This window comes from Carcharhinus amblyrhynchos, chromosome 23, assembly GCF_965287045.1.
Source record: "Carcharhinus amblyrhynchos chromosome 23, sCarAmb.v2.hapA, whole genome shotgun sequence".
Classification (NCBI taxonomy): Eukaryota; Metazoa; Chordata; class Chondrichthyes; order Carcharhiniformes; family Carcharhinidae; genus Carcharhinus; species Carcharhinus amblyrhynchos.
Window position 1 is genome coordinate 14,058,266 of NC_137346.1, and position 24,162 is coordinate 14,082,427.

Below are 24,162 nucleotides of genomic sequence, written 5' to 3' on the forward strand. Positions count from 1 at the left end.
TGAAACATACGTGAAGTGAAACATCTCATGCTTATCTGAGCCAAATTCAGAACTTATGCTTTAGGTGGGTTCCATACAACTCTTTGGAGTTTCTAACCTGGAGTATAACAATTGAAAGGAGCGAATGGTGTCTGAGCAATAGAAGGACAGACCAAAGTGAGATTTTGCAATAAGGGCTAGACCACCATGGTGGTGATTTGGGCAGGAAAGCAGTGGAAGCCAACACGAGGCTTCAGGAAGGGGGTTAAGGCCCCCATGGTAAAAGAGCACCAAGAATTAATTCTATTTATACCTTTCTTAATGTAATCACAATCAACTGTTTCACTGTTTGTCAATGGCTTCTCAATTACTATGCATGAAGGATGAATGGCTTGGTTATTTTAATGTCTAATGCATCTTAGCATAAAATAAAAATGCCAATATATTAATCACAGTGATGTAAAGATTGTGCCTGCAACTGCTAATAAAGAAAGCACAGATAGAAAGTGTGATGACTCCAGCCAGGCTAATAAGGTTGGCTTGCTAGAGTATGAACTGTCTTAACTGACAGTTAAATCAGGGAGCTTCGTGCTCCCTATTTAAAGCAGGTGTGTCAGACTCCCAGCCTGCATTCAGCAGGGAGCAACTGGAGAGCTGGCTGTGTACAGATGTACGGTGTAAATGAAGTAACTTGATGATGGGACTTTTGCCTCCGTGGACTTATCACAGAAAGTCACATTTGTAGAAAGGCAAAGTATCAATGGGTAACTATCCTTAAGGTCTTATTAAAAATTGAAAAAATATGCAAAATATTTGCTGCAGAGACAACTGATTGTCAGCATGGTTTTGGCAAGTTGCATAAGAAAAGGTCATTCATTTTTCCGTAATGGATGTTGTTGCCATCATTATCAATGGCTGCATCTAATGAGCCACTCCTGTTACTAAAATATTAATCACCAGCATAACTATCCATTTGTATCAAAAAATCAATTAGAAGTTCCTTTCTCTCTCCACCCAGAAAATTCCGAACAAGCTAACTCCTTGCTGAGTCAGACTTCACGAGGTGTCAAGTTTCAAAGTGGTTATTCTTAAAGCATCCATTAACAATCAGCACCTGTTGCCTATTCCACCTTTGGTGGCATCGCAGTTATGCTCATTCCTGACCTCATTAAGAATTTCCCACAGGAATCGCAGGGCAATTCACAGGATGAGACACGCTGGCAACACCAGCATTTATTTATTGTCCACCTCTAAGGTGATGGTAAGATGAACCCACTATAGTCCAGGTAGTGAAGGTACTCCCACAGTCCTGTCACTATGTTCCCTTGTCCTTCTGGGTGATAAAGGTTGTGGATTTGGGAAGTGCTTTTGAAGAAACCTTGTTGAGCTGTGGTGCATCTTAAAGATAACAGTCACTGCAGCCACATCGTACTGGTGGTGAAAGGAGTGAATGTTTAAGGAGATGGGATGGGTTTCCAGTCAAAAGGACTGCTTTTTCCTGAATGTTATTGAGCTTCTTAAGTGTTGTCGGAGCTGCACTCAAGCAGGGAAGTGAAGAGTATTCCATCACATTCCTGACCTATGCTTTGTGAGGAGATTTGGGAGTCAACCTTTGACTTACTCTTGTAGCCACAGAATTGATGTGGCTGGTCCAATTAAATTTCTCATCAATGGTGACCCCCAGTCCCGCATGCTGATGGTTCAGCAGTGATAATACCACTGAATCCCAAGGAAAGTGGTTATACATTGTCTTGTTGCAGGTAATCATTGCCTGGCACTTTTGTGGCACAAATAATACCTGTCCCCAATGAGCCCAAGCCTGACTGCCATCCAGGTTTTGCTGCAAGTGGGCACAGACTGCTTCTGAAAAACTGCAAATTGTGTTCAACACTGTGCAATTGTCAGTGAACATCCCCCTATCTGACCTTATGATGAGTGGATGGTCATTGATGAAGCAGTTGAAGATGTTGGGCCTAGGACACCCCTCCCTTGAGGGACTCCTTAGTGATATCTAGCAGAAACCTGACCAATTTTCCCCTTCCTTGCTCAGGCCAATTGCAGTGCATTAATGCCATTCTAAGTGAGTTCAGCTAGCTCAGCCTAAAATAGGGGACCAACTCTAGATCCTTCCTGGATAAACTCACCGAGTTTGGAACACATGTTTAAAGGATAATGATCATTTCCTATACTCTTTAGCTTGGACTAAATTTTACAAATTAAACACTGCTTAAAACAACATGCAAAGTTATCCCTAAGGTCTGATTATCCCAATGACATTACATGAAGAGACTCCCAATCCTGTTTGTCTGTCAGCAGTTAAACTTTTTTACATCTCATTTTTTTCACATTTCTGGCACTAAATTAAAAGGTTATCAGGAGGATGACGGACTGATTGCCATAGGAAGTAATATTAAGTTAAGTTACCCCAAGAAAGAGAGAGTAATGATTATCTTCTCTGCTGCGTATTAACATCTGATGTTTCTTTTCGCTATAATAATGCTACTGTGTGCTTTGGGAAGGATCTACCAGCTGACAATTCCCAAATTAATACAGTAAAAATGGGAAAAGTCAGTGATAATTGGATTGCTCCGTCTATGCAATTCATATGGAAATAATTTCTTCAAAACAAACAAAATGTGAAGTTTCTCTTTACAGAATCATCAGATGTGGTACAGCTACACCAAACAGAATTTGGCCAAAGATCCAGCTGCAGCTGGAGTTTGCTATTTATTCCTTCAGAATTTCAACAAAGGTGAAGCCAGTAAGAAAAAAAAACTTGAATAACTAAATACCATTTCTTCTCCAGACCTCAACATCAACATTTTTGAAATTCTAAGAATTTCCACTTATTTTTCCTTGTGATTTTACAGCACATTTTGTACCTCTCCTCTTCCGGTCTCTCTCCAGTTGCCAACTCCTGAGCCAAAGGGTGGACAACATCCTGTCTTCCGGACACTGCCGAAGCAGCTCGGGAGCCGGTTGCTGGATGGCATTCAAGGAAGTTCTGGGGCAAGCTGTCTGCCAATTCTTTCCCTCCGTGTCCAACAGCGACTCAGTTTCTGCTCACAGCCTCCCCACCTCCTACTGCTTTAGCAATGGTCAGGGCATTGTGTTTTAATCTGTAGGTATAAACTGAGAGCCTGGTGTGACCTGCTCAGGTGGACATTGAAGATCCAATGGGACTATTGAGAGTGCTTCTGCTGACCTTTCTTTTTCCTTCTATTCACCTTACGGGACGTGGGCATCACTGGTTGGATCAGCATTTATCCTCCGCCCCTAACTGTCCCCCGTTCCAGAGGATATTTGAGAATCATTGCTGTGGGTCTGGAGTCACATGTAGGTCAGGCCAGGAAAGGATGACAGATTCCCTTCCCTAAAGGACATGAGTGAACCAGGTGGGTTTTTACAACAATCGTCAATGGTTTCATGGTCATCAGTAGATTCTTAACTCCAGGTTTGTTTTTATTGAACTCAAATTTCACCACTGTTGTGGTGAGATTCGAACCCAGATCCCTGGGTCTTGTCCTGGGTCTCTGAATTACCTGTCCAGTGACAATGCCACTACACCACTGCCTCCCCATCAACCTCTGAGTGTCCAGGCCAGAACTATATTCTTCCTTTAACCAACATCAGAACAACGCTGATTAACTAGTTACTCATCTAAGTAACTGCTAGCTGTGATATTGTGTGCTCAAAATGGTGCTTGCCTTTGATGTGAAACAGTTACACCAATCTAAGGATATTTTGTCAGAAATGTTTCAGTAACTTACTAAGCCATGATATGAATGCATATTTTGTGCCATTCACACAACAGCTTACGGGACACACAGATTGTTTATAACACACTAACTCAAGAAATGAACTGTACTCAAGGTATTAAAATATTGGTCTAATAGACCCTCATGGCCAGGTTAAAGAATTGTGATCAGTTCCTCATCACGCTGATGCTGAGCAGGGTGCTGGCTACCCTCCAAAAACAAAGAAAAGTCTTGACCTTTTCATTTTATTTATTCAGCCACTTCTTTGATGTACATCTGCACGTCAGAGCGTTTGCATTCCGGTTTATACTAATAGCATTCCAACTGCACTTCGAGCCAATGCCCACAAAAGTGCTACAACCTTGTTTAGAAATGGTTACTGCGGAGAATTCTGCTACAGTTTAGCTTAAAGCAGATATTACTACAAGGCTGACACTATTTGGCGTTGGGCCCTCCAGCGATTAGCAGTGATCATGTTGTGTCGAGAAAAAAACTTTCATTGATACAGCTTCAGTAAGTATTTTTTCAAACAAAGTCACTATTGTCAAGAGGACAAACTTGGCAGCCAACTGCCCACAGAAAAGTTCTGCCAACAGCAAGTGAATGGATTACCAGTCAATCTGCTAAACGGTGCTGATAGCTGAAGTGCAACCAGAGCAATCAACGCCTCCCCCCCCCACTCCAAGGTAATAATCCTCCCTGTGAAGCTCCACAAAGGTGCTATAGAAATGCAGACTTGCTCTTTGAGAGTATTGAGGACAAGTTTAAATAAATTCATGTCATAAGTTAATAGAATATGGCTACCTGACCCTTTCAAAGCCAAGTCAAGCAATTAAGAGGAAAAGCAGACAAACCCTTCAAAACGAAAAGTATGATGGCATGTGGGGAAAGACAGCAAGAAAATAGGGTTACGTTAGATACCACTAGCAGAGACATGACGGCCAAAAGGATCTCCTCCTCCATCAAAATTTGCACAAGTCTATGAAAAAGAATATTGTGACAAACGTTATATGTACCGATAGATAAAAAGGACAAAGAGACACATTTATACAACAACTTTCAGAATCTCCAGATGACCCAAAGCATTTTCAAGTTAATAAGGTATTTCTTGAAGCGCTGTCACTGTTGTAATGTCAGAAAAGCGACAGCCAATTTTCACACAGCAAACTTCTACCAAGAGCAAGATGATTATGACCAGATAATCTGTTTGAGTGACGTTTATTGAGGGATAAATATTGGGCAGGGCGTGAGGGATGGCTCCCTTGCTCTTCTTCGGAATTTTGTATTTTGGGATTTTTTAATATCCAGCTGTGCAGGCAGATGGAGCCTTGCTTTAATGTCTAGTCTGAAAGACAGCACCTTTAACGGTGCAGCACTCCATCAGTATACACTGTAGCGTCAGTGTTGATTTCTGTGTTCAAGCCTGAAGTGGGACTTGAACTTGATCCTTGTGACTCAAAGGTAAGAGTCCTACCAGATGAGCCACAGCTGACACTGGATAATACTGGTATTTAGTGACAAAGAATTAGGAGACTGGTCGCTCAGATTTGTAAAAAGCAAGTCATGTCTTACAAATTGAATCAAGTGTGTTGGGAAGAAAGCAGGGTACATTCGTAAAGGCAATAGAGTGGGTATAATGGATAAGGAGTTTTCCAAGATGCTGCATAGGGTGATGGGACTAAACGGATAGCATTCAACTGACTTCCGAGTGGAAAATGGTACCAGACAATTTAGTGGAATTTAAATGATGTGTTCACATTTAATGACTCTCTCGTCAGGAAGTGCAGCTGATCTGTGACAGGATATTCATGTCTTCATCTCTATACAGACTATAAAACTTCTCTATATATAAACACTTGCTACAAAGGATCTACGTGCTGAGGAAGTGGATGGTGAGCAGCCAAAAGGAACTATTCTAACCTCCACTGACCTCCAGGGATTCCGGACTTTACAGTGGTAAACATTACGTCCCTTTTGAACTTGTGCTGAAATGGAATTGTTTTCGTACCAAACACAAATAAAGTATTAAAAATAACGTTAAACTTGACGATTTTTTTCAGTCTTTTTTGAATATAGTCTGAACAATGAATGGCGTCCTCAGAACTGCCTGGGAGCACTTGAAGAGTCCTGAATTGCAAGGGCGCAGAACAGATAGAAGATAAATAGGATCCTCCAGAGCAGGAGGAGGCCATTTGGCTCACTGAGTCCGCACTGACCACAATCCCACCGAGCCCCGATCCTCATATCCCCATGCATTCACAGAGTCATAGAGGGTTACATCATGGAAACAGACCCTTCGGCCCAACTTGTCCATGCCGCCCCTTTTTTGAAATCCCTGAACTAGTCCCAATTGCCCTTGTTTGACCCATATCTCTCTATACCTATCTTACCCATGTAACTGTCTAAATGCTTTTTAAAAGATAACATTGTACCTGCTTCTACTACTACCTCTGGCAACTTGTTCCAGACACTCAGCACCCTCTGTGTGAAATAATTGCCCCTCTGGACCCTTTTGTATCTCTCCCCTCTCACCTTAAACCTATGCCCCCTAGTTTCAGACTCCCCTACCTTTGGGAAAAGATATTGACTATCTAGCTGATCTATGCCCCTCATTATTTTATAGACCTCTATAAGATCACCCCTACGCTCCAGAGAAAATTTACCCTAGCTCGTCCCCCTAACATTAAGGGGCAATTTAACATGGCAATCCACCTAACCTGCACATCTTTGGTCTGTGGGAGAAAACTGGAGCATCCAGAGGAAACCCACGCAGTCACGAGAACGTACGGACTCCTCACAGACAGCAAGCCGAACCAGGAACTGAACCTGGGTCCCTGGCACTGCGAGGCAGGAGTGTTAACCACTATGCCACCCGATCAAATCAAAGCAGACACTTCTGCTGCGTTGTCATGGAATTTGGTAGCTCCCTGTCGGGGAATTGAACCCCGGTCTCCCGCGTGACAGGCGGGGATGCTAACCTCTACACCAATGAGTAAATTGCACACTGAGGAGGGAGTTGCGAGAATGAGCACACAGTTCAAATCGGGTGATTGCTGAAATAACCTGGGCTTAATGGAATGTATCGCTATGAATATTAATTACGATTTATTTCACAGTTTAATGTTTTTATTTGGGAATACCCTCAAACAAATTTGGAAGCTGGTGGTACTGCATGAAGGCAAGTCAGTCAGGGGGAGGAGGGCGGTAGTGAGGGGGCAAAGTAAAAGTGGATAACTACATTAGTAGTAAATTATTACGACATTTAACATTGAAGTTGAGAGCATCAGAAATGTTCCACTTTTTGACACTGTCAGTAAAAGTTTGTAATTGACTTTATTTTTTTAAAAAAATCTGTTTGAACATTCAATGAATCTACTTTTAGCCTGAGCTGGATTTGAATACACTGTACATTCTTTTGCTTGCTAAAGAGGAAGTGTATGTAATACATTATGCATCCCAGCAAGGTGCAGTACAATGATAATGCTCTGTATTCAACCCCTCAGGCTTGTTGTATTTATGTAGATAACAGCAGCAGAGACAAACCCCAGTTCATAAAAGGATGCAAGATCTTCCTGTACAAGCAAACTGAGACACTGAGCCCATAGAAATATCTCACAGAAAAATCCAAAACATGCAACACTGGATGCTCTCATGGGCATGGGAACTGACATAGGTGAAGATAGATTGTCAGATCAGATGCCAAAATAGATGAATTCGTGTTGCTGATATCAGTGAATTAGAATGCACATTTTCCCATACCTTATTCAGTTATGTTTGCAAGCCACTGATTTTAAGTTCTTCAATGAATTTTTAATAGTCTGGCTGGTCTCCCTAAATAGGTCATCTGAAGGGCAGTGTTAAGGCACTTTAATAGAAGTTCAGATCATGAAATAGCAAGATCCATGTATGTTGCAGAAAGGCAAACCAACAGCAGAACTGCAGACCATCAGAAAGGTGGGTTTACAATGCTGCTCTGGAGCAAGGGCTCACTAGTTTAAATGTGGGGAGTCAACACATGGACATGTTTAGATTGAGTTGCAGGAGAGAGCAAGACAAGTGACAAGGAATCATGTTAGAGTGTGTGTGTTCGGTGGGCTGAATTACATCTGGAGCTAGATCATGGATATGGAAAGGGTATATGGAGAAAGTACCAAGACATGTTGGTGGCAGTAGGGGGAAAACATCCGGGCTAAGATCTAGATATTAGATAATATTATTAAAACAATCGAATGGAGGTTCTACCAAGGGGATATTTTGAGTTAGCTCGATTGAGAGATTTACTGCGAATCTGAGACGATACTTAGGGCCCAAGGAACAGCTGGAAAGAAACAATGGAATGCTTTATTGAACAGGTACAATGCAAGATTGAACAAACAGCTGCATTACCCAAAGCATCCTAGTGTCTGGGAGCAAGATTGCCTCACTGAAGCATAAATAAAACCAGACAAAGTTGCAGCATTTCATTATCCCATAAATTGCTGATCAACAGAAGAATATATTTATATCCTGAGGGACAAGTCAGTGTGCTACAAAGGAATTGGATAAAAGAGAAACACTGACCTACTTTTCCCCTTTATAGCTGCTGATAGACTGGCTATGCATTTCAAACGTGCTTTCTTTATTCCAGCATTTGCCTTCCTTTGCTCCTTTTATTTGTAATGGCATTAATGTTACTGGCAATATCCTATTAAAGGCCTAATGCTCTTTGGAAAGTTGATAGTTGCTAAAGTAGACCATTTGCTTTCAATTATAAAAGCTACTTAGTGACATTCTATGTCACAGAATAAATTCCTCCCAGCATGGCGTGAAACGCCTTTATTGTTTTACTCCATTTGGGTGTTTAGGTGATGAGAAATTTTTGCGTTCATCAAATCCCTATAGTGTAGAAGGAGGCCAATCGGCCCATCAAGCCTACACCAACAACAATCCCACCCAGGCCCTATCCTCTTAACCTTACATATTTACCTTGCTAGTCCCCCCAAGGGACACTGAGGGACAATTTAGCTAATCAACCTAACCCGCATATCTTTGGAGTATGGGAGAAAATTGGAGCACCCAGAGGAAACTCCACACAGACAATGACCCAAGCTGGGAATCGAGCTCTGAGTCCCTGGTACTGTGAGGCAGCAGTCCTAACTACTGTGGTGCCCTTCAATTTTGTACTGACTTATTAGAGAAATAATCAGGTGGTTAAAGACAGAAATTTCTTGTCTGTGAGTACCTTAAGTCGCAAACATTTTGGATTTTCTTGTGCCGTTCATCACCTACTAAACTCAATATTTCTGAAGCTTTAAAAGCCTCTTTGATCTTTAGTGAATTCTTTTAGCGTCAGTATTACAACACAGGACGCCGGTTTGCTACAAAATCGTGCCCGAGTTTTCCTTTGGCAAGTTATTTTAAATGGTTACATTTGGAGTAGGCTCTCAGGTATGCTCCACATACAAGGAGCTCTGTTGTGACCTCGAGGCTAATGAATAAAAATCCCCATATAAAGGGGAGGAAAGTAGGAAATTTAATCTGCTGCTGAGAAGGACTTGAGGACAACTGCTGAGGCAACAAGGGGAACAGAAGCTAGACTCCAACCTATCCATTGCCAAGGAAAGCGTGTACAGGCATGGAAAAAATATATATCTGGGTGGGAAAAAGGGGAGAAAAATATTCCTTAATTCAATTTGTCAGATGTTAAAACTTTATAGTCAGTATAAATGGTGCAGAATTGCATTAAACTTTATGTGTCTTCTTCCACCAATATTCTACGTCAGGGTTCAAAGAAAGATGACAAAAGTGCAAACGTTAAGTGATAAGCACATTCAGAACGTCAAGCTTGTTTTCTGTCCAACAACAACAGCTTTCCCCCAGAAAGATCAATTTGGGGTTCATCAGAATGCAAACGGTTGCTCTCCGTTGTTGCAGTGGTATGCCCAGCACTTGGGCTTTGCCATGGACTCGAGAAGTAGCAAAACATTAAAGCTCACAGCATAGATACCCTTGGCCAGCTAAAAACCTGAACAGAATTGTTACCTTAAAATCCATTTCTGAACCAACAGTGCAACATGGAGGAGGGTCTGGAATATTTCAGTTGGCATCATTAATCTATTATCGGAGCGAACTTAGTCGATGAACAGAACATTCCTATCTCCAGGAATGCTCTAAAATTGGGATATTGTCAGAGCAGTGTGCTTGTTAAAGGTAAAAACTGTTGCTGCATTGCTGCACTCTATGTAGCAGAAAACGAGTATTAATTCCTGATAAACAGTCGTAGAGTATTACTTGGCAAGTCTTGTACAAAATGTACCCCAACCGTTAAAAATTCACTAAGTACGTGCTACATTGCACACGTTGCAGAATCATTTTCCGCTGTAATCTCACTTTAGCTTTCAATTGACTGCTCTGATCACTGACCTGTTACCAGATAAAATTACTGCCTGAAAAATCACTGCCAGAGATCCAGCATTTTAAGCTGAGAGATATTAGCCAGCAAGTCTAACATTTGAGGTGCCCAGCTAATGAGAGGTGTGCTGCAGCCTGCTACATCACACTGCTTCACACAATAGAGTCTCCTTACCTTCAGAATCATCTCCGCGCGAGTCATGCCTTTGACGACAATCTTTGTGTAGCTCGCTGGAGCCTTGCGTACAACTTGCGAACCAATAGAAGGAAGGTCAAGCAGAACGGTTTTCAGAGAATGAGTGTCGAGCAGAAGCTGTGAAATAAATATCAACACCGTAAATTGTGTATTTACGTTTGTGGCTTATTCCATTCGAGTCATTTTCTACAATAATCTAAAAATCCTTCTTAATCTTATTTGATTTCTTATTGTCACATGTATCAATTTACAGTGAAAAGTATTGTTTCTTGCATGCTATACAGATAAAGCATACTGCACATGGAGAAAGAAATAAAGAGCAGAATGTGGTGTTACAGTCTCTAGGGTGTAGAGAAAGATCAACTTAATATGAGGTAGATCCATTCTAAAGTCTGATGGCAGCAGGGAAGAAGCTGTTCTCGAGTCGGGTGGTATGTGACCTCAGACTTTTGTACCTTTATCCCGACGGAAGAAGGTGGAAGAGAGAATGTCCGGGGTATGTAGGGTTCTTGATTACGCTGGGTGCTTGTGGTACCAATTTAAAATGGAACAATAAAAACAAGGATTTTTTTTTGGGAAGCAGGGGGTGGGGGGTGGTGTGTGGTGGGAACACCAGTGAATAAGTGTTCTATGATTCTGCACATCTCATTAATTCAATTTCTTTGTACAAAACTGTTGCAGAAAAGCATTGCTGCAAGTATTTTAAGATTAACAATGCACAATTTGAAAGTTCTCACCCCCATTAATACACTGAGATCGTAGCCTCATTCCTCAATAACCAAGAGCACCCTCTCGTTCTCTGCACAAGGCAACTATTCATTACTTACACCACTAACCTAGATTTCTCAAGAGAGTAGACTGGCAAAACAGAACCAGCTTGTGTTGTGAACTTGGATCAGCTTGGCTGGACTAAAGCCAATGGTATCAATCGTCAATGAGAGCTCCTTTGGTCTGTTAACATGAAAGGCAATGTTTGAGCTGTTTTTGCACAGCAATCAAAGCCAAAATAAGTCACAACAAGCTTACAATTCTTTAAAATTGCAGTTGTGTGTGTGGGGGAGAGTTGGTAACATTTTCATGTATATCACCACATTCAGTTATTTGCCTATATAATGCTTAAAGGAAAATCACTGCCTCATGTGGACTGCCTTTCCATTTGATTACACAGATTGTAGAGCACAGCAACTGATCATTTGGCCTGACTCCACACAAGCTTCCTCCCACATTATTTTCTCTAACACTATCAGCACATCCTTCTATTTGTTTCTCCCACACGTACTTATCTAGCTTTCCCTTCGAGGCATCCATGCTATTTTGCTTCAACCATTCCTTGTGATTGCAAATTCCACATCCTAACCACTCGCTGGGCGAATTCTTCAGATGATTTATAGGTGTCGACCGTATATTTATGGTCCTAGTTTCGAATTCTTCACTAAATGGAAACATCTTCTCTACCTGTATTTAATTCCTCCATAATTATAAAGACCTCCATTCAGAATGAATGGAAGGTATGTCAAGCAGGTTCTATTACCAGCTGTTGAAATCATCCTACCTGATTTTCCTCCCTACACTTTGCCCAGACAATGGCTAACATCCAACAATATAGACAAAACTCTATCTCCATTAAGTGTTCAGCCTGGGTTTCTTCTTTAACTTTTAACGTTTATTAGCGTCGCAAGTAGGCTTACATTAACACAGCAATGAAGTTACTGTGAAAGTCCCGTAGTCACCACACTCTGGCACCTGTTCGGATACACTGCAGGAGAATTTAGCATGGCCAATGCACCTAACCAACACGTCTTTCGGACTGTGGAAGGAAACCAGAGCACCCGGAAGAAACCCACGGAGACATGGGGAGAATGTGCAAACTCAGCACAGACAGTGACCAAGGCTGGAATTGAACCCAGTCCCTGGTGCTATAAAGCAGCAGTGTGAACCATTAATTGCAATGGCATCAAGTAATACTTATTGTAGATCCACTTAGTGGATTAACAAATTTATCTGACTTGTACAGGTAGAGTTGTTTAAGTAAATTGGGGAGGCCATGGCACAGAGGTGTGGTCACCACACTAGTAGTCCAGAGATCCAGGATAACGTTCTAGGGTCCTGGGTACAAATCCCACAAAAGCAGATGGTGAAATTTGAATACAATACAAAATATCTGGAATTAAGAATCTACTGATGGCCATGAAACCATTGTCAATTGTTGTAAAAATCCATTTGTTTCACTAGTGTCTGTAAGGGAAGGAAATCTGCCGTCCTTACCTGGTCTGGCCTACATATGATTCCAGAGCCACAGTAATGTGGTTGACTCTCAGCTGCCTCTGAAATGGCCTAGCTAGACACTCAAGGGCAATTAAGGATGGGTAACAAAAGCTGGACCAGCCAGCAATGCCCACATCCCCTGAATGAATAAAAAAAAAAAGTCCTGCTGGCTACTACTGCAACAACCCATTTTGGCCTGTTCAGGTTACACATTCATAACAGGTCTGCATGTCTGAAGGGTCAAAGCAATTTCTACACTAAGGGTGGAATCTTCTAGTCCCACCAGCAGTGGGAAGCTTGGCAGGTGGGGTAACTTAATTTGGTGCGAGGCCAAAAATCAGATTCCTAATGTTGGGATGAACTTTAAGAATTCTGTCCTTGGGAATTTAAAGGTGAATCCAGACTCCCAGTGAACAATGTTGGGAAGGCCTTTTGCGTGCATTAGCACGTGGTGCACGCTCAGTAAAAGGTCACCTGACTGGAGTGAGGTTTCTGCTCCAAAACAAGTTCCCCAGCCAGTCAGAAATTAGAAAGTTTCTTTTATGACTGTATGTAAGTGAGGTGCATCTAGCAAGTTTGATTTCTTCCACAACTTGTGCAAATAGACACAGCTTTGGCCTTCTGCGGGGCCACACAGCTTGACTTATATTGCGTGCCATGGAATATGCTGTGTGAAGGATGGACACAGGAGTCACTGAGCCCAAGGGATCTGCACAATTTCCAGCCACTTGGTGCACTATGATGGAAAGTTCTTAGGAGCGACCTTTCCCCATTGTGCCTCTGCAGAGGTTGTCCCAAGCTCTAGCAGCACATAGTCCTGGGCTTTGGAATGTGCCAGTCTGCAACATTCAATTGAGGACAACTCTTTGCACCGGAAGACCAACAAACTTTGAGTGGGCCAAAAAGCACCTTTCATTGAGTTGATGATCCTCCAGAAGTAATTGATTATAACTCAGATTGAATGTGTGCGGCCTTTATCACATGTATCACAGTTATATTGAAGCATCTCAGAGTGCAATTTGACCTACATAAAAAACTTAAAATACCATTGCAGTATCTGTACTGACCATCTTGAAATGTCTATAATGTTCCTTTTGTTGTATTGAAACACCTCAGAGTGTAACATAATCTGTGTAGAAAACGTGAATATTCTTGTACTCTCTGCAATGACCATTTTGAAATGTTTTGTAACATTCTTTCAGATACTTTAATGAATAAAGTATTTTTTGCAACCAAAAATTGGATGGACACAGAAGGCAGACTAAGGATAAAAGGGGGTAGGATGGAGCTGAGGCTGGTGGAAGGGGTTGGAGGGATGCTATCTGAGGCAGGGAGGGAGGCAACAAAGGAAGTTGAGGGTGCAGGGACATGGGATGGAGGGCAGGGCCTTGCCTATTGGGCCTAAGGGTCATGAGTGGATGGGGGGTGTTTCAGACAAGGATGCCAGTTCTCTAGGAATCAGTGCTGTGAACAGTGGGGCCCTGGGTTGAATTGAGGGTAATGGGCAGTGGACAAATAGTGACAGTGAGATGGGGTGTGGTAGGGTGGCAGGTTCAGGATGATAGTCAAGTAGCTGAAGGTCTCATGAGCACTGGGCATGGAAGCAGATGAGATAGGTAGCTCAGATAATGGGATGGGTCATGGTCAGGGTGGACATGGTGAAGGTTGTGGTGTCAGTTTGGGCCTTTCTGTGCTGGGTCCTGCTACCACCACTCTCTGATGCAACCTCCATTCAGGCTGTTGTGGACAGATGAGAGGGCCTCCTACAGCCATTCTGGGGAAACAAGACCTCCAGTCCTTTTCTGGGTGACATAAGAACATAACATAAGAACATAAGAAATAGGAGCAGGAGTAGGCCATCTGGCCCTTCGAGCCTGCCCCGCCATTCAATAAGATCATGGCTGATCTGTCGTGGCTCAGTTCCACTTTCCCGCCCTCTCCCCATAACCCTTAATCCCCTCTCTTATCAAAAACCCATCAACCCGCTTCTTAAAAATATTTAGCGAGGCAGCCTCCACCACTTCAACGGGCAGAGAATTCCAGAGATTCACCACCCTTTGAGTGAAGAAGTTCCTCCTCAACTCCGTTCTGAACCGCCCCCCCCTTTATCTTGAGGCTGTGCCCCCTAGTCCTACTGTCTTTTTTGAGCGGGAAGAGTCTTTCCACCTCTATCCTATCCATCCCATTCATCATCTTATACGTCTCAATGAGATCTCCCCTCATTCTTCTAAACTCTAACGAGTACAAGCCTAGTTTATTCAGCCTCTCCTCATAGCTCAACCCCCTCAACTCCGGTATCAGCCTAGTAAACCTCCTCTGCACTCCCTCCAAGGCCAAAATATCCTTGCGCAGGTGCGGCGCCCAAAACTGCACACAGTACTCCAGCTGCGGCCTCACCAGTGCCCTATACAGCTGCAGCAAGACCTCCCTACTTTTATATTCAATCCCCCTCGCTATGAAGGCCAGCATCCCATTCGCCTTCCTGACCACCTGCTGCACCTGCAGGCTGGGTTTTTGCGACTCATGCACAAGGACCCCGAGGTCCCTCTGCACCGTCGCCTGCTGCAGTTTTTCGCCACGTAAGTAATAGTCCTTCCTACCATTCTTCCTACCAAAGTGGACCACCTCACACTTGCCAACATTAAATTCCATTTGCCATTTCCTGGCCCATTCGCCCAGCCTATCTAGATCCTTCTGCAGACTCTCCACACCCTCCGCACAATTTGCCTTTCCCCCAATCTTGGTGTCATCAGCAAATTTCGACACCCTACACTCGGTTCCCTCCTCCAGATCATCTATATAAATGGTAAATAGCTGAGGCCCCTTGAGAAGTGTTTCCAGAGAGGCTTCACTGAACAGTGGGACCATGCATTGTTTACTTCTCTGGGGCATGAAAGACAGCCAGACTGAAGCAGTGAATTAATGGCTGTCTAGGTGCCTTTTAAATACGGCGCCCAGAACTTTGACCCCATTAGATAATGGCCAGGAGGGCAATTTCCTGCCTGTCCCCATCACAAGATTTGCCTTGCCCTGCACGGAGGCATGGGTAATAAGTTGTAAGTAGTAAGTTGCCCAGGGCAAGATCGCATGGAGTCAACTGCCACCCATTTATTTGGACTTACGTTTAAATGGAATTGAGACCACAATCAAATCAGCTATGATCTTAGTGAATGGTGCAGCAGGTTCAAAGGGCTGAATGGCCTATTCCTGTTATTAATATTTTGTGCAAATTTTTAAGTTTCAGTCTCATCTGAAGCTTGTCATTTTTCATTCCCAAATCCTTTAATTCTGCAGCTTTATTCCAGGAAAGGAACCTGATTTAAATATTGAGGGACCAGAGATTAGTCCAAAGGTGTGCAGGTTAGGTGGATTGGCTGTGCTAACTTGTCCCTTAATGTTCCACGATGTATAAGTTAGATGGGATTAGCCATTTAATTAGTTACAGGGATAGGGCCTGGGTAAGATACTCTGTCAGAGAGTCGGTAAAGACTTGATGGACCGAATGGCCTCCTTCTGCACTGCACGGATTCTATGATCTAATGACATGGATAATGCAAAAGGCTGGGTCATCCCACTTCACAATTCTCTCTTCTCTCCACAGTGCAGGTTTCTGGGTTTCCTGGCGCGGATGAAAGACAAGGTCCCAAAATCATCAAACTTTATTGAAATTGCATCGAGATCCTACGATTTATTTTGGCTGAAGATTGATCACCAAAAAGGCCACAGCACTTTAAACTTTGATGCACCAAAGAGTTGCACAGGGTTAAATGAATCTGATACATGACACACTTCAATTGTACAGAGACATTAAAGAATGCTCCCGATTAGATGACCCCTTTCCAGATGAGTTTTCATCTGCACCAGGCTGGCTCAGTCAATAGGGGGAGCTGCTGCGTCCACATGTCATCGCAAAATAAACATCTATTTTGTCCTTAAAGTGACATCACTTTGTTTGTGCCGACATTGTGATCCGCACTCCAATAACTTAACCTGGCAACACAGACCTGGTTTTATATTTATCTATGATTCAAGCTAGATTCCTGGCCCTGGCCATTTGACTGCATAACAATGAGTTCAAACGGCCAAATTTCTCCCAGACGAACCCGTGTTCAGTTATTAAAAAGACCCTGTAAAAGCAGCAAGCATGTCCACCCTTGATTCTATTATTTCACACTGCTGCGTCGCTCTTTCTAGAAACTGTACTGGGATGTCAATATTTTAAATATGTTGTAAACAGAAGCGTCTCGGACAGAGACAAAACATTAGACGCTAATCTCCCTTAAGCCTAAGGTGACCTTCACTGTCAGAACATGGTGTAGGTCAGTGGTAAACAACCTCCATGCAATGTTCAGGGACCAACAAACCCATTTCGGACGGGTGGCAGTCTGCTTTTTAACACGATTTTTTTTTAAAATACAAAGGTTTATCGGTGCAGATCCCGGTGTCCATCAGGGCAGTAAATTAAACATGGTGCAGGGGAGAAAGGGGGGAAAGCAAAATTCACAGACTTGTGTCAACAGCAAAAGGAATGCTGGTGAGCAGACTGTTCAATCTACTGGGACTGGTCATGAGGATGAAAAATTGTGGAGCTGGTGCATTCCTGTTCAGGTCAACTGGTATTAGCTGGCCAAGAAGTTGACACCAAATAAATGTGACACCGACAGATAGTTCGCCTGCCAGGCAGTATTTGCCTCAGGCTTGCTAAGTGTACTTGACATTTCACAGGTTCAGTATGCAAAAGCTTTTTTTTATTTATGTGGTTATGATGTTCTAAATCAAATTAAATGCATGAAGTATCATCCAACATACCTTTCCTGTGCTAATTGACAGTAAGCTTTTGTAAAAAGTTTGTTGAGGCATACCTGAAATTCCAGTGCTTCGTAGCACGGAGGTGCACATTCGAGTTATGTGTGGACTCTACCCAAGAACCAAACCTTTTTTTTGCCATTAAATGAATGTGAAATATGCTGGTTAAATGCACACCAGTTCAAAGCGCGTCCCATTTAAAGGCATTGATTTTCACAGCAGCAATTGAGACGCTGACTGTACGGTGTGAAGCTAGGAATTAATCGCCGCAGATGTGTCTGGCTTGTGGTATCAATATGTCCAAGTGACAGTATGTACTGAGAGCAGTTATGAGGCCTTTGGGACTAGTGCTCATGTGGATGCTGGAACACAGGTTGTTTTGAACACACAAGTGTATGGATCCAACAAAAATTAGGCTGGGAGAGGTGGGGAGGGGAAAGAAGAACTCAATAGAGTAACACCAAACCCAGAAAAGGAGGGACGCCCATGCAGCGTTAACCCACGTCAATTATTTCTGATACAGGCAGCACGTGAGCTTCATGCTGTCTGCGAATTAACACGATCGCAGCCAGGGATAACCATGCTGCTGGCTGCACGCTTCAGCAGAGGACCCACAATTGTGAGATAAGCAAACACTAATTAAAGCCAGCCTGTGCTGCTTAAAGCCAACCTGCACCTCTTAAAGGGGACATGCATTGTGGCTGGAACAGGTGCTGGAAGTCATTCCAAAACTGATTCCAACCTGGATAGGTAGATGTTGTGAATGTAGCCCAATCCATCACGCAAACCAGCCTCCCATCCATCGACTCTGTCTACACTTCCCGCTGCCTTGGCAAAGCAGCCAGCATAATTAGGGATCCCACGCACCCCAGATATTCTCTCTTCCACTTTCTTCCATTGGGGAAAAGATACAAAATCTGAGGTCATGTACCAATCGACTCAAGAACAGCTTCTTCTCTGCTGCTTTTGAATGCAGTAAAAAGTCTGACAACACCAGGTTTTGAATGGACATACTTTGCATTCAGTTGATCCTTCTCTACACCCTAACTATGACTATAACACTACATTCTGCACCCTCTCCTTTCCTTCTCTATGAATGGTATACTTTGTCTGCATAATCCACAAGAAACAATACTTTTCACTGTATACTAATACATGTAACAATAATAAATCAAATCAAGAATGGTACTTCCTGGACCAGATACCCAAATGTTTGGGAGGATCAATAATATTTTGTTTAAAGTGGATAAAGTTTGAGATTCAAGACATGCGTTAAGAAAATAATAGAACATAGAACACTACAGCACAAACAGGCCCTTCGGCCCACGAGTTGCGCCGATCACATCAACACCTATCTATAACCCCCAATCCCATAAAACCCCATATACTTATCCAGAAGTCTTTTAAAAGACCCCAGCGAGTTCGCCTCCACCACCACTGACGGTAGCCGATTCCATTCACTCACCACCCTCTGAGTGAAAAACTTACCCCTAACATCACTTCTGCCACAAGATTCTACGGGGTTCGAACAAACAAAAATAAATCTTACTATACAAGGTCAGCAATAAAACAATTTACAACATTCAGGGTTAATATGAGGTATGTGTGAATTAACAGACCCATTAAAGGTGAATAAAGCATACTCCATCCTTCCTTCTTCTTAGGCAGTCCCTTGAGGTTGAGGAGGACTTGCTTCCACACTTGGATGGTGTGTGACTTGGAGGGGAACTTAAAGATGTGCCCATGCATCTGTTGCCCATGTCCCTTCTAGGTGGTAGAAGTCGTGGGTTTGGGGCCTGAGCCCACTTTGATTGCCAGGGCTTCCCCTGAGCCCTCACCACTTAAAGTGTGCCAACCACTGCCCTTTTTCTGCTCCACTTTCTTCTAACTTAACAGGGAACTCTCCCTAGGAGGCACTTCCTTTGGGACCTCTCCTGTTCCCTCCCTGGGACTCTGCATAACTATGACGCTCCGCTCCTGGGTCACATGCCCCTGTTTTCACGCCATTTTCCTTTTGAGCTGGGCCTGTGTCCTTGGCTCGAAGAACCACAAAACACTGGATTGTGCACGCGCTCTGCCCCTGCACGTGTGAAACCCTCAAGGCATGCTGCAAGTTCCACTTCCCAGCCGCCCAATGATGAATTAAGTCTGAGTTTCTTGACATACAACATGGCAGAAAGAGGATTCCAAGATTTTCCGACACTTGTACTGGAGGGCTTTGTTGAGAATGTGCACAGGACGAAAAATGTACTTGATCCACAATGGGCAAGGAGACAAACTGGTGCCTCCAACAAATCCTCAGAAGACAAGGGCACCAGATAGCCATGGCAGCCTTTGCCAAGACTCGCCCAGTAAGTGCACTGCTGCCAAAAAGTTGATGCGGTCAAGATCAGCCAATGCATTTTCAAATGCCATATCCTACCAACTGCACCAATGCCACATCCAATGCTGAACACTTATCTCATCACTCATCTAGCAACAATCTTTATCAATCATGGTTCATGCCAAACATTCACAGCTCCATCTGCAGCTGGCTGGCATGGTGCCACAATGGCTAGCTCTGCTGCCTCATAGCGCCAGGGACCCGGGTTCAATTCTGGTCTCAGGTCACTGTCTGTGTGGAGTATGCACATTCTCCCCATGTTTGCGTGGGTTTCCTCTGGGTATTCCGGTTTCCTCTTAGAGTCCAAAGATGTGCGGGTTAAGTTGATACCCATGCTAAATTGCTCCTTAGTGTTCAGGGATAAACTAGCAGGGTTACAGGAACCTGGGTGAGATTGTTGATGCATGATCAATGGGCTGAATGGCCTTCTGCACTGTAAGGATTCTATGATCTCATATTCACACATGTTACACTGCTACATATCTCATACCAACATAGCACAGCTTGCACACCCAAAACAGCCTAATCACCCAAGCAGATTGTACCACACTCACTGACACCCTTCCCTCTCAGCAGAAATTAACCAAAGCAGGACAGGTATGGCTGCATTTTCTTATCCCCATGGTAGAGACGGTGCTTGCCATTATTGGAATGGCCACAGCCAGGATGGATACATTGAAATACTGCGCTGACTGACTCCAGGCTCTGATCTCTCAAATCACTTTTCAGACTCCAGTAACTTTATATCTGGCCTGATTTGTACTTTCGTTTTCCTTTCTCTTCATATTAAAGGGCTAATCTTGTTGAAGCGAGGAGATCCGTATGACAAACACTGCTTCCTTTAACTGTTGTCATTGATTATACTATTTTAAGGAGACACTTGCATTAGGGGCTAAGAGAGTATCCATCTGTTTGGTGGTAAAGGACAGTTCCAAATGAAAAGACTTGCCTTACATAGAAACATGGAAAATAGGTGCAGGAGTAAGCCATTTGGCCCTTTGAGTCTACAACACCATTCAGAGGGTCATGACTGATCATGCATTTTCAGTATCCCGCTTTCTTGCCATACCCCTTGATCCCTTTAGCCACAAGGGCCATGCTGGCTTTGCCTTGTTTTGTCTCCCATTTTCCTTCTCCAAAGGAGTCTGGTTTGATTGCTACTGCACTTCTCCTCTAGTATGGCCAGTTATAGAATCATAAAATACCTACAGTGCAGAGGAAGCCATTCAGCTCATCGAATCTGCACTGACAACAATCCCACCCAGGCCCTATTCCTGTAACCCCACATCACCTCGCTAATCCCTCTAACCTATGTTCCCCGGGATACGAAGGGGCAATTTAGCATGGCCAATGCACCAAATCCTGCACATCTCTGAACTGTGGTAGGAAACTGGAGCACCTGGAGAAAACCCACGCAGACACGGGGAGAATGTGCAAACTCCACATGACAGTGACTCAAGCTGGGAATTGAACCCAGATCCCTGGCGCTGAGAGGCAGCAGTGCCACCCACTGTGCCGTCCTACCACCTCGTTGTGCTCCTCTCCTGAGGAATCTCTCTGGTTGCATCCCCAGTCTCATACCCATCGTGAAGTCCCTTATCTGGGTTTTTTTCCCCCAAAAAGAGTAAGAAAACTTGACAAACTTCTTTCAAAATTGTTCATAACATTGTTTTCGCATCCCTCTCTATGTTATTATTAAAAAAAAACACACATCTACCGTTCTGCTGCCAAAAGAATACAAATGCCACAAACATTTAACTTCAAATTGTTGGCTTTAATGTTGTGCTATATTTTAGAAGAGATAAAGATTGAATATATTTTCCTTTCTTTGGACACTTCTCAGTCTGCAAGCTGTGCATTTATTAAGTTGATGTGTACTCCTGGAGCCCAAGCAACTAATATAAAGAGAATAAATCTTGCAAATATAGAGCACTTTGCACAATGTCAAAACTTCCTGAAGCACCTTACGACAAAGTATTTTTGAAGCGTTTGTTTGAACGTAGGAAGGCCAGCTGTGACAATGTGATAATAACCAGGTAATTTGCTCTGAGGTGTTGGTTGAGGGGTAAATGTGAATGACACCAGGAATGACGCCTGCTCTGCCCAAAATGGCAAGGAACTACAAAAGGTCATAAACGTGGCCCAATCTATCACGCAAAGCAGCCTCCCATCCATTGACTCTGTCTACACATCCCACCGCCTCGGCAAAGCAGCCAGCATAATTAAGGACCCCATGCACCCCGGACATTCTCTCTTCCATCTTCTTCCGTCGGGAAAAAGATGCAAGAGTCTGAGGTAACATACAAACCGACTTGAGAACAGCTGCTTCCCTGCTGCTGTCAGACTTTTGAACAGACTTACCTGCATTAAGTTGACCTTTTTCTACACCCTGGCAATGACTGTAACACTACATTCTGCACTCTCTCTTTTCCTTCTCTATGAACGATACGCTTTGTCTGTGTAGCACGCAAGAAACAATACTTTTCATTGTATGTTAATACATGTGACAATAATAAAGCAAATCAAATCGAAAGCTCTCTTGCTCTTTTACATCCACCTGAGGGCAGCACACAGACTCTCAGTTTAACCTCACAATGGAGTCTCCCAACGTAACTTTTACAGCACCTTCAACAGTGCAGCACTCCCTCAGAACGGCACTTGGGACGTCAGCCGAGATTCAGTGCTCAAGTCTCTAGATTGGGACTTGAACCCATAACCGTCTGACTCGGAAGCAAGAACAAAGCCAACTGAGCCAAAGTAATAAGATCCTGAGGGGGCTTGACAGGGTAGATGGTGAGATGTTTTCATTAGTGGGAGCATAGCTACAAGATAAAGGGCTGGTCATTTAAAACTGAGGTGTGTAGAAATGTCTTCTCGCAGAGGGTGGTGAATCTCTGGAATGCTCTACCCCCAAGGGTAGTGGAGGCTGGATCATTAAAAGTATTTAAAGTGGAGATAGATAATTATTTGGTAGATCAAGGGAAAGAGGGCTATGGGGAAATGGTACAGAAAAGGAGTGGAGGCCAGCATAGATCAGCCGTGATCTTATTGAATGGCAGGGCAGGCTTGAAGGGCTTGGTGGCCTAATCCTGCTTCTATTTATTTTTTGTGTGAGCCAATATTGATGGTGGTTAGACAAAGGGTAGCTTTTCACTTTCCGTGGATACTACTCTTACTAATAGTGGTGGAAATTGGGCACAGCTGACTGGCACACATTATACACCATGTGCTCCACCTTTCTTTGGAAGTCACCTTGTGAGGGGAACATAACAGTTAGCCACACCGCAAAGGTCCACATGCTTTTAATACCCTAGTGATCAGAGCTGGAAACTCCTTTGTTTCCAATTTGTATAAAATATTTGGACATGCGCACGAATGCAAATTTGCTGATTCCCCTGGTCTCTAATTTGATGGCAAATGTGAGGAAGAATGCAGGAGATTTCCAAAACAGATAGAGATGATAACAGAGCTTAGAAACAGCCACTGAAGTTCAGTATAGTTAAGTGTGAAGTAGCACTTTCTGAGAAAGATAGAAGTGGAAGGAAGCATTCTCTCAATACTAAATCCATGGGTGCATTTTTTACAGATTGTTAAAGATGGAAGTGCAGGTTGAAAAATGTAATTAAAACAATGCAAATATCATTCTGGATTTTATACATGTATTTATAAAAATTAAGTCATGTTGAATTCAAAGCATTGGGCTACAGTAAGAATATTGCATCTATTTCAGTACAGGAAGTACTTGCATTAAGGAATTTGCATTAAACTGATCTTTCTCCAATCCTAGCTATGACTACATTCTCTCAGTTCCTTCTCTATGAATGGTATGCTTTGTATAATGCACAAGAAACAAAATTTTTCACTGTATATTAATACATGTGATAATAATAAATCAAATCAAAAAATCAGAAGGAAGGATACTGGGGCCTTGGAAAACATACAACAAAGATTCACAGGAGTAATACACCATGAATGAGAGATTCCAGTTAAGGAACAGTGTTTTGAAAAATGTGGGTTTTCTCACTGAAACAAAGAAGACAAACAAACAGGTCTGCAAAGTTATGAAATGTTCTGAGGGGATAAGTAAGGGGACAGATTACTTCACGAGTTAGTAACAACCGGGAATCAGCTCAAGGTTAAGAACAGAATGAAATAGAATCATAGAACAGAATCCCTGCAGTACAGAAGACCATTCAGCCCATTGAGCCTGCACTGACATAATTCCACCCAGGCCCTATCCCCATGACCACACGCATTTACCCTGCTAATCCCCCTGAAACTAAGGGTCAATTTATCATGCTCAATCAACCCAACCTGCGTATCTTTGGACTGTGGGAGGAAACTGGAGCATGCGGAGAAAACCCACGCAGACACGGGGAGAACAT

The 24,162-nt window shown here is 43.1% G+C and overlaps 1 protein-coding gene across 1 annotated transcript in view; it reads right to left on the bottom strand.

The window, feature by feature from the left end:
- vps53 (VPS53 subunit of GARP complex) overlaps positions 1 to 24,162 on the bottom strand; it is a 276,635-nt gene that overhangs the window by 14,149 nt on the left and 238,324 nt on the right. Inside the window, exon 20 of the mRNA XM_080210682.1 lies at positions 10,303 to 10,440. Within this exon, the coding sequence (XP_080066808.1) occupies positions 10,303 to 10,440 (138 nt within the window). The remainder of the gene's footprint in view (positions 1 to 10,302; positions 10,441 to 24,162) is intronic.